The sequence below is a fragment of the Terrapene carolina genome, unplaced genomic scaffold, assembly GCF_002925995.2.
Source record: "Terrapene carolina triunguis isolate 2854851 unplaced genomic scaffold, T_m_triunguis-2.0 Scaffold95, whole genome shotgun sequence".
Lineage (NCBI taxonomy): Eukaryota > Metazoa > Chordata > Testudines > Emydidae > Terrapene > Terrapene triunguis.
In genome coordinates, this window is record NW_020664446.1 from 16489556 (window position 1) to 16501516 (window position 11961).

The 11961-nt window shown below is 42.9% G+C and overlaps 1 protein-coding gene across 1 annotated transcript in view; it reads left to right on the plus strand.

The window, feature by feature from the left end:
* Positions 1 to 11961, plus strand: part of GRK5 (G protein-coupled receptor kinase 5) — a 239237-nt gene that overhangs the window by 194197 nt on the left and 33079 nt on the right. Inside the window, exons 6-9 of the mRNA XM_029911366.1 lie at positions 1895 to 1991; positions 6037 to 6100; positions 6990 to 7130; positions 8828 to 9018. Coding sequence (XP_029767226.1) covers positions 1895 to 1991; positions 6037 to 6100; positions 6990 to 7130; positions 8828 to 9018 — 493 coding nt within the window. The remainder of the gene's footprint in view (positions 1 to 1894; positions 1992 to 6036; positions 6101 to 6989; positions 7131 to 8827; positions 9019 to 11961) is intronic.

An 11961-nucleotide genomic window follows, 5' to 3' on the forward strand; every position in this document is an offset into this window, starting at 1 on the left:
TCTCCAAGAATAAGACTGATCCGCAGGAGAAATATATGTGTTTGCATGTGTTTCCCTTGTTTTGTTTTTTAATAGCTACTGTGGCACGTACCACTGTTATCTTGTTGGGTCTAGGTGTGGTTTTGGGGGTTTTTTTTCTTTCTGGTAGTAACCTGCTTATGTTGAGATTTTCTTCTGTAAACTACACTTCTGAGAAAAATATTTCCTGTCATTGAGACATATACCACATGACCTGTGTGTCCTATCAAAACTAACCAAGACAACTTGAATTGGAATTTTGAATGTAAAATACTGACAATTAACTGCTCATTCACAATCCACAGAACAAGAATTACTAGGAAATAATTTCAAACAACCAACAAATTCCAGAAAATTAAAAATGGCCCATGGGCAATTAACAAATGGAGAAAAGCTAAATTCAGGAGATAAATTATTAACAATGAATCATTTGCTCAGTTCTAGGACCATATCAGTTAGATAATGAAAAGACCTAGTCCCAAAGCACAATTGTTCCTCAATGGGAAATACCATAGAAATGTTTCCTTTCTCTCAGAACTGTGTTCTACTTAGAGAGGTGCTTGTGTGATGCCTTCATTGCTGGCAGGTTTATACCAGTACTTGTCTGGATGTCATGTTCTGTCTCTGAAATGCGTTTCTAAATTAAAGTGTATTTGGCTAGAAAGCATGCAATACCTTCCATTGCACTGGTTGGTCAGAAGGTAAGACTAGTTCCAGCAGGCTAGCCAATCAGGAGACCATGAACTATCAGAGAAGCCCTGATTGACTAATCTTTAGACTGTATATGATTAGATGCCTCCTTTTCCCATCAAGTAACCCTGGGCCACTGTGATGTGACTCTGAGGCCAGGGGAGAGCAACTCTCATTCCCTATGCTGTGTCTCTTCCACTCTGGGCTAAGCTCTAACACCCCCACCCCCACCCCGCCATGGCATGCCAGCAGAGGCACTAGCACACCAATCAGCAGTGACCTGAAAGGACAGAACAGCAACCAGCTATACAGCAGCAGACCCTGCACATCAATGCCTGGGGCCTGTCTCATCTTATTTCTCTCAGCCCTGCCCCTCAGCCAGTCTGACAGGACTTCTCTCTGCCTCTGGCCACTTGCTGCCTATCACACAATAATTCTCTGGCACATTTTCGCTGGCTTTCTACCAAAGCTTTGCATCAACAACATGACCACCCAAGGCCCCTTCCTGACACAGGCCCACATCCACAGGCCCATCCTTACTTTCTTCATTTGTTTCATTCCACTAACAACATAGCTGTTGGGCAGGGTCCTTTGGCTTAATTCAGTAATGTTTTGCTTTCTTTGGACCAAAAGCATGAATTATGACTGAGTCCTTTGCTTTAGCTAACAGCATCCCTGATGGTCACTCGATAACTGAGATGTCATGCCAGAAAGTTTGAGTCCAGATCTGAACATTCCCCAAAGTTCAGGAAGACTGGCTCCGGAGGGGTTTGGTTTGGCCCCCTCCTCAACTTATTAACTGTCCTAGTGGCTAAAGGTCTAATCCAAAGTCCATTAAAGTCAATGGGAGCCTTTCCATTGCCTTCAGCAGACTTTGGATCAAGACCTACATGCCCCCTACATGTGACCTCACTGTTAGCTACCATTATTACTGGCTCTTGGTGCCAGCCAGCTGAAGAGTTTCAGAACTAGTGCCACTGTCAACACACATGGTGCCACACTAGTACCACACATGGTGAGGTACAGTGTACATGACACATTGTTCCAATGTAGCTCCTACTGATTAAAACCACGAATAAAACAAGGTGGAAATAAATGAAGCAAAGTTGCTTTAGAGCAAGACTGGAATTCCTTTTTTTTTTCAAGTTCAGGATTATAAAATGCTTATATATCTTTTTCATCTGAGACAGATCTGTCCTTGACTACCTAAGTGGAGAGCCATTTCAAGAATACCTAGACAGCATGTACTTTGATAGGTTTCTGCAGTGGAAGTGGTTGGAAAGGTAAGCACTGCTCTTTTTAAATATATATATATTTTCAGTTTCTATGCAAAACTATGCAGTCTGTTTGTCAAAAAAGCATGCGTTGCTCCCACTGATTTTTAACTCAAAGGCAGAATTTGGCCCCATCTTTGAGTTATGAACTATCTTAGAATATAAAATTACAAGGGATGAGAAGAGGGATGGGGAAAGTGACATAAATTATTGTAGTGAGAATTTACCTGACCATCCAGACATTTAGTAGACCTCCCCTCCCATCGGCTTTCCCTCTGGCCTCCTAGACTCCATGTAACAGCTCTCAGATTTTGCTCTCCTCCATTCTCCCTCTTCCCCTTCACAAAGTCCCATTGTGCCATGCTCTCTACTCCCCTGAGCTGTGCTTCAGGATTTCCATTCTGCTCAGAAAGGCTTCCCCAAGCTTCGTATTTGGTCATAAGTGCCCATTGTTAGAAGGGTCAAAAAGCAGATTGAGGCTTTGTCCTGCAGAACGAAACCAGATAAGAATCAAACTTACCTTGGTGGTAGATCCCATTTCACCCACTAGTTGAGCCCCCCAAACATGAACCAGTCTACATCAACTATAGCCAAGATAGCAGTGGTCCTCCTTGTACATGCACAGACTCAGGAATAATCTCCTCCCCTTCCCTCTACTCTCTAGAATACCACTTTCCTCAAGATAGTGAGGATATGTCTACACTACAGTGATGCTGTGGCACAGATGCAGCACTGTAGCCATGCCGCTGTGGGCGCTGTAGTGTAGACACTTCCTACGTTGATGGAAGGGGTTTCTCCATTGATGAAGGTAAGCCACCTCTCCGAGAGGCGGTAGCTAGGTCTGTGGAACAATTCTTCTGCTGATCTTGCTGCATCTACAGTAGGTTGACCCAAGTATGTTGCTCAGGGTGTGTAATTTTTCACAGCCCTGAGTGCTGTAGCTAGGTTGATTTAATATTTAGGTGTAGACCAGGATATAGAGAAGTCGTAGGCCACAGATAATACCTTGGGAAGCTACATTGCAGAACATGGGTTGTGCACCGTAGACCTATAGGATGAGATTTTCAAAGCTGCTTGAGGAATTTGGACACCCAATTCCCATTAAAATTAATGGGAACTGGGTATCCAAATTTACTTATGTGGCTTCAAAAATCTCTGCCGTAATAGTTACTGTGTTCCCTGTCACTAAAAGTTATTCATTGCAGGCAAATAGATGTTTTCATCCTGTTACAAATATGTTTAAATGACCCACGTTAGCAGTTACATCCCACCTGCATGTGTCTATGATGTGCAGTTTTAGATGTGCATCCAGTCTCCAGTTTTCACATTTGCAAACAGCATGATAAGCAATGCTAAACCAGATTCTGCTTGCTAGAAAAGTTAATAATAAAACAGAAAAACGACCTAGATATGGCTAGTGTGCTGTAGTGTTTAACTTCCAGTACACTGGGTACTATTAAAAAAAAAAACATCACTGCAATTTGAGCCGTCCTTTTGCGTAGCTAACCTTTGAATGCTGATGACCAAGACAGATCTATGATAACTTTTTGGAGGACCCGCTATTTCTGTTTTTATAAAACAAAGGAAAATACAGCATGTGTGTCCTAGAGCCAGAATTATTAGGTACACATTTCCAGGCACACTTCATTTTCAGGAATCTTTAGGGGCTTTGACCTGCCAAGACAAAGAAACGTGTATTCTTTGTTGGCTGGTGCCACAGCGGATTGGTGCAGCTTGCTAATGGTGACTGTCACTCTGAGGCCTGGTCTACACTACGACTTTAATTCGGATTTAGCTGCGTTAATCCGAATTAACCCTTCACCCGTCCACACTACAGAGCCAGTTAATTCGAATTAAAGGGCACTTAAAATCGATTTCTGTACTCCACCTCGACGAGCAGAGTAGCGCCAAAATCGATTTTGTTCATTCGAATTAGGGTTAGTGTGGCCGCACACCACCGAATTAATGTGGTTAAATTAATGGGGTAGTGTGGCCGCACACCACCGAATTAATGTGGTTAAAAACCGAATTAATGTGCTTAGTGTGGCTGCGCACAATCGAATTTATACAACCTGTTTCCCAAATTCGAATTATCTAAATTCGGATTAATCCCGTAGTGTAGACATACCTGAGTTAAAGGAATGCCACACTTTCCACAAAGCGAATTACAAGAGAAGATTTAGGGTCAGAGTCTCAGCTTGTGTAAATCAGCATAATTCAGATGAAATCAATCAACAGAGCTGTGCCAATGGCACCAGCTAAATATCTAGCTCTTAAAATTAAATACCATTTGGCTGATGGTCAGCCATTTCAGGTCAGTACATGCCATATTCCACATGAAAACCACAGCATCCAGTGTTCACTGTAATGCTCTATTTTCTTTCTTCCACTTAAATTGAAAAAGATCAGATGTTTCCTATCAAGTCTGACCTTTTTCAGTCTACTGTCACATCTAGGATTTGGAATTTTGTCAAATGCATTGAAGATTTTTATCCCCCCCCCCCCCAAAAAAAAAAAAAAACTTGACAAGACATCAGATGAGCCCACTCAGCTTAGGAAACTGAAGAGCACTTTCCAGCATTAAACAAAGACAACTTCACTAGCATGGAATGATTAACAGCTCATTCTGACAGCCTGTTGGCTTCAATAGAACAGTTAAACGCTCAGTTTATTCCAGGGACACTGGCAAGTACGTAGTTATCACGGTTAATTGGTGTTTTTAACCCTACTAGTGTTTGCAATATTTTCTTAGAAGCTTGAAAATAACATTTTCCCCTTCCAGTTTGGTCCATTCCCATTTCATTTATATAAGGTTTCCTTCTCCCTCCCTCACCCTTGTTGTTTTTTTAAATAGAGCACAAATGAACATGGCTCACCTTAATGTTTACTTCCTTTGTTATCCTCAGCCACATCCTTCATGTTGGTCTCACAGCTATGCTATTTAACTTGTGCTCACTTGGCTGCCCTACAGCAGCAAAACAAAGCTACTATAGGGTTCATATGAATATTCATTAGCAGTAGCTTTTAATATAGTTTTATTTCATGCCTTAGTGACAGAGTGGTGGTTTAAAAAGTAAGATATATGAAATCAAATATTCTCCAGCAAATTATAAAAATGTAAGGGAGGTAAATGTTGGAATTACGGTTGGAGGCCTGACTTTCATGGAAAAATTGTATAATATTTAATAGAGATGAAGGTCTATAGACGTTATTCTAAAATAACTATAGAAACAGGCCTGAATGGGAAACCAGTCTGCAGATTGTAAGCTCCTTGGGGCAGGGACTAATTTTTTGGCCTGTGTTTGCACAGCGCCTAGCACAGTGGGTTCCTGGTCTATGACCTAGGTGCTGTGGTGATACAAATAATAAATAACAACAGGCTTTCATGACAACTACTTGAGACTGAGTTGGGCCAGTGGGAAAGTAAATTACAAATATGGCTGCTCAATTCCCTCTTCCTTGCCTATTCCATTCCTGCCTTCCCTCACCAAACCCCACTGCAATGGGACACAGAAGAAGTCCCTGAGAAGCTTGGCTGCATGACACAAATGGGACACAGGCTCCCTATCAGTCCAGTGAGTCTGAAGGATTTCCACCTGAGGTAAGGCACTCTGTGCCCATGGAGGAAGGGGCAAGATTTGACCCTTAATAGAGACCTGTGAATTATCAGATGATTCATAGAATGATTGTGTCTTTTCAAACTCTTCTGACTCCTCATCTTTTTTTTTTTTTTTTAAATCCCATATGATGGAAAGTCAGGTCCCCATTTAGTCCTAAGACTCTGTCAGAAATTGTGCTGCACACCAGTGACTCACTAATGTGTTGTATTTTATTACAGCTTAATATGTTGGAATTGAAAAGTTCAAGCCATACATAGTATTGCAGTAATGTGATTACATAATTATATAGTCTATTAGATAATGTGATTACCTTGAAATAATGTGATTATACAATATTTAGCTCTTTTGCTCTTTCAAAAGTATGATCTGAAATAAATAAATCTTAGAGAGTGCATTAAACGTAGAGTTTCTTTTTATATTTCCTTTTCTTTCAGGCAACCAGTAACGAAAAACACATTTAGGCAGTACAGGGTACTAGGAAAAGGTGGTTTTGGGGAGGTGAGTAATTCTGAAAGCTTCTGTTAAGAATGTTTCTCACCTCACAGGCACTGCAGGTTAAAATAAATCTTTTTCATAAGAAAGAGGATGGTTTGAATCACTTAATTGCTGGCAGTTTTCTGTTAACATTTCATAAGATTATAACCCTCAAGGGTCACCTACAGAAATGACTCTTTTGTTTTGTCTGTTAGTTACTTTTGAATCATGCTCACACCGTTATTATCTGTATCACAATAGCAACTAGAGGCCTCTGCTTAGATCAGGGCACATTCTAAATGCACAGTATGAAACAGGGCCCTGCCCTGAAGAGTGTCTAATCTAAGGGTCCATCTACACAGCAAAAAAAACCCTGTGTCAGTGAGTCTCAGAGCCCAGGTCAACTGACTCGGATTCATACTGTGGTGCTAAAAATAGCCATGCAGATGTTCAGCTCTGGCTGGAGCCTGGGCTCTGAAACCCAGCAAGGGTCTCAGAGCCTGGGCTCCAAGCCTGAACGTTTACACTGCTCTTTTTAGCCTTGCAGTGTGAGTCCGAGTCAGTTGACCCAGGCTCTGAAGCTTGCTGCCAGGTTAGTTTTTCTGCTGTGTAGACATACCGTAAGTAGACAAGACAGACAAAGGGTGGGTGTGGAAACAGGCATAGAAAGGTGAAGTGACTACACTAAATTTACACAGCAGGTCAGTTCCAGAACCAGGGCGAGAATCCATACCCAACTCTGGATGCCCTGTCCTGTGCCCTACGCAGTGGGCCACACTGTCTCTCAAACTATTAGCAAGCCCTTAAAAAAGCCTGCAGACAAATCAGACAGCGAGGTACTAAACTTTATAGATAAAGGGTATTTTCTTTAAGCTGCCCAAGTAATCGTTTTTCCCTTCTCTTTAATTTTTAGGTCTGTGCTTGCCAAGTCCGAGCGACAGGGAAAATGTATGCCTGCAAAAGATTAGAGAAGAAGAGAATAAAAAAGAGGAAAGGCGAATCCATGGCATTAAATGAAAAGCAGATTTTAGAAAAAGTCAATAGTCAATTTGTAGTGAGTATTGAACTCCTCACTATAGCCCAGTTACATTGTCAGTCCCTGTGCATAATTCTTGTTGACTTCAGTACCTCCAATTGGCTTCATGGTACATGTAGTGGCAGCGGAAGCTGGCCCACTGTATAATGCTTACTCAGTTTACCTGAGCCCTTCTCTTTTCCATTCAACTGACTCTAGTTTTAGCTTGCAGTATGTGAGATGTGCACCAAATGTGGTGGCTACTTCTATTTAGGGAATTTCAAATGTTTACTCTTTGCAGCCTCCAGTTGTATTGGGGTTGCGTCAGGCTGAGGTATTTTTATCCCCAGTGATTACCTGATTTCCCAATACCTGGGTGAGAGAGGGATTTGGATGAGAATGAGCTGGCTGAGGCTCAACCCAGTAAGACTGAGATGAGGGTGCATGGTTAGCAGGAAGCATCTAGTCAATATGATGGGCCTGGTCTGTCCTGTAGGGTTGCCAATCCTCCCAGATTGGCCAGGAGTCTCCCGAAATCGGCCGCAATCTCCCGGTTGCTATTGAAAGCAATTTGGGAGATTTTAATAGGCCAAAAGTCTGGTCAGCAGCGCAGTGAGGCTTATGCAAGCTCCCTACCTGCCATGGCTCCTGGAAATGGCCAGCATGTCTGGCTCCTGGGCTCAGGGGCAGCCAGGAGGTCTCTGCGCGCTGCCCTCGCTCCAAGTGCCGGCTCCGCAGCTCCCATTGCCTGGGAACCGCAACCAATGGGAGCTGCAGGGGCGGTGCCTGAAGGGAGGGGCAGCACACAGAACCACTTGGCCGCCCCTGAGCCTAGGAGCTGCAGGGACATGCTGCCACTTCCAGGAGCCGCCTGAGGTAAGCACCACCAGAGCCCTCACCCCCTCTCATACCCCAACCCCGTGCTCCAGCCCTGAGCCCCCTCTCGCACCCAAACTCACTCCCAGATCCCAAACCCTGAATGTCCTCCTGCACCCCTGCCTCAGGCTCAGCCTGGAGCCCCCTCCCATACTCCGAACCCCTTGGCTCCAGCCCAGAGCCCACACCCCCTCCCACACCTCAACCCCCTGCCCCAGCCCGGTGAAAGTGAGTGAGGCTAGGGGAGAGTCAGCAACAGAGGGAGTGGGGATGACGTGAGCAGGGGCAGGGCCTAGGATCAGTGGTGGGACAAGGGCGTGGCCTCGGGGAGGGGGAGGGGCAAGGATGTTTGAGTTTGTGCGATTCGACAGTCAGCAACCCTACCGTCCTGTGACTGAGGGTATGTCCACATAGATTTTGGAGCAAGCGGGAGCAAGCCTCCCAGCATGGGTTGACAGACTCAGGCCAGCAGGGCTCTTGCTAGTGCTCTAAAAAGAGCTGTAGAGACAGTGTTTTGAAGTTGTGACTAAGGCTCTGAACCGTAAGGAGGGGATTGGGCCTCAGAGCCGGAGCTCCAGCCAGAGCCGCAACTGCAGAGTACGGCCTACGCAGCTATTTTTAAAGCACCAGCTTGAGCCCCAGAGGATTCAAAACATCAGTCCATAATATTCTAATTGCTGGATTTTTTTTGTGGTTTTGTAAAACAATCTTGATGTTGCAAGAAGGCTCATATCTTCTCCTCGCTTTGCTTACAACGCACTGTTGTCAAAGGTTGTCACTTTTAATGTACAAAAGTTAGCAATGACGTCAACACACCTTATGACAGAACCGCGAGTGCTATTTTACAAATATCTTTCTAGGTTAACTTAGCCTATGCCTATGAAACAAAGGATGCACTGTGTTTAGTTCTGACCATAATGAATGGGGGTGACTTGAAGTTCCACATCTACAACATGGGAAACCCAGGCTTTGAGGAGGAGAGAGCTTTGTTTTATGCAGCAGAGATTCTTTGTGGCTTGGAAGACCTGCATAGAGAAAACACTGTATACAGGTAAGCTTTCCTCAGTGTCTTGGGATATTCATCAGGTGAAGCTTGAATTGTAGGGCCTATTTCAGTGCAATACATCCTAGATGCTTATGTGGTGTCTCGGATTTCTCAGAGCTTTGGAGGAATACAATAAGACTCAGTAATAATGGAAGGAAGCAGTAGCTTTACTGAACACATTCTGTCTAGATGATATAAAACGTACTATATAGAACTGACTAAAGCTCCCAAAATCCTGTCTCAACTTGCATGTATAAAACCTAGACAGATTCTTTAGGAATTATTTCTCCTAAGCTACTTCTTAGTCGATGTTTTACAGAGATCATCCTAGGACATGAAACTTCCGTTTTTACTAGTTAGATTGTGGTAGTGACTGTAATGTGCTATGTACTTCCCAAACAGAAAGGAAGACAGAAGGGTACAGATTAAAAAGGCAAAGGATGATGGGAAGGGATATAACATACAAGCAAAATGATCAGAGTGATTATGGACACGTAGTTTGTTAACTACATGGTTGAGCTTTGATGTTGTTTTTTAAGTTAACACACTGGGTGTAATTCTCCCAGCACGAATGCTGATGTAACTCAGGAGTAACTCTACTAAAGTCAAAAGGAGTTGTGGATCGGGGGATCATCCCTCTTCCTTCCGTCATGGTAACCAAATAGGGTTTTTTTCTTAACAACCAGAGATGTTTAAACGTGGTGAGAGACAAGAATCTGTGTATTTCCCTCTCCTCATGCTGTCTTCAGAAATACCACAGGTGTACTGAGAATGTGCAACGACGTGTGATAATTACAGACCAAATTCCCCTCCCCATCCAACCTTCCCCTCTTCGGCCCCTACAGAATGACACATTAGGCATTCTCTGTGGGTTTCTCATTCACTTTCTTTCTCTTTCTTTCTTTCCCTCAAGAAGCAACATTGTTGTTGGAAATGGATAGGTGAGTCAACAGGGAGATCTATAAGCAGGGAAAAGAAAAGAATAATGACATTAGAAGGCATGTGGTCCTCCAGTAGGTGAGGGATTTATTCCTCTTCCTTCCAGTGCCCTTTCATTCAGACACCTATTGTTTTATTGAATAAAAACAATAGGTGAATAAAACAATAGGTGTCTGAATGAAAGGGCACTGATTTGAGCTTCAGAGAAGTCATGCAAGTGAGGCATGCTATAGCCCATGTCATAACCTTGATCCATGTGTGCAGCTTCAAGCTGAATGGATGTCGAATGTGCAGCTAGTCGGCAAAAAAAGACCCCAAGCCTGAAAAACTCAGCATGCGGTTCTTGATGGGGGTTAAACACTCCTTTATGGCACATCGGGTGCAGAGCAGGAGGACAGATAATGTGTCTGAGCTCTCCACCTCCATATTGGTTGAGCATTTCATTGCACCAGGACACCATGTACAAATGCTTTTGCAGGAGAGCTCAGGGATTTCTTGCTGAATCAGCAGGCTGGATGCAGAGTCAATTTCCATGGATGCCAGGAAATTATTTTTTTTCCAATGGCGCTCTAATATAGTTTAAAATAATATATAATGTTTGTTTTCCTGAGCCTGGCTTGTGAAATCATTATTACTGGCATTCTATACTGCAGAGGTCCTGTGTATTGATAAGGTACCATCCAAGGGGCATTACTTCCAGAAAAATAATGTGTTTTGACATGAGACCACAATTTAAATCATTAATGTGGCCATACATATCATGCAGCTTCTGGTGCTATCTTTATTGGGAGGAATAGGCCATAAGGAATGGAGCATTCATTGCAATTTTATACCAGCTGTGGCTCTGATCTTGTTAGCTCTCACAAGAAGGATCAGGGAGTATTTTGGAAGAGGAAACCTCCAAGAGGAATGATGGTGATGGGTGACATTACATTCCTGCACATGACACTTTTCCAGCACTATTTTAGAAGCTTCAGCAATGGCCCATCATTTCTAATTCTATTGAGTGCTTAGGGTCTTACAAAAGGCACTATAGGTCAATAAAATGTAGTAGCTAAAATGTCGCAGCTTGAGCCAAGTGAGTAATTCATAACAACACACTTTTTCATCACATTTCATTTCTTGCAAACATTGTGTAAATAGAGTAAGTAGTTCACAAAAATTCTAAAATGTATTCATGTTTAAATAGCTCTGAAACCAATACCTTGCACTCTTGGGGCAGTCACATTAGTAATGGTTTTGCTACCTGATTGGATGACTTATATAACAAACCATCAGAGGAAAATGTGTCCAGTTTGGAATATTACAGTCAAATATACAACCCAGACTTCACTTCCTGTTGCTAGTCAAACATTTGAGCTTAAATTTCACTTTTCAACCATATTTGTACTAATAAAGCTCAGCTGTTCATGGAAAGCAAGCATGCTGTGGATCCAGCTAAATTATTATTTATATAACAGTGGTGCCTGGAGTTTCCCACCTATATCCAGGCCCCATGTTTTAGGCACCGTAGAAATATATAGTTAGGCCTTGTACAACTTTAACTACCTCAGTACAACCTCCCTATTGTGGATGCAGTTATATCAGTATAAAGTGCTTATACATGTACAGCTTATTCCCTTATGGGAAGGGGAATAATCTTATATCAGTATGATACCTATGCCTGCCTAAGTGGAGAAAGTGACTAAGGGAGAGGCTGTTCTAGATTTGATTCTGACAAATAGGGAGGAACTGGTTGAGAGATTGAAGGTGAAAGGCAGCTTGGGTGAAAGTGATCACGAAATGATAGAGTTCATGATTCGAAGGAACGGTAGGAGGGAAAACAGCAGAATAAAGACAATGGACTTCAAGGGGGCAGACTATAGCAAACTCAGAGAATTGGTAGATAAGATCCCGTGGGAAGCAAGTCTAAGGGAAAAGCGAGTTCAGGAGAGCTGGCAGTTTTTTGAAGACACATTATTAAGTATAAAGCAACAGAGAGTCCTGTGGCACCTTTAAGACTAACAGATG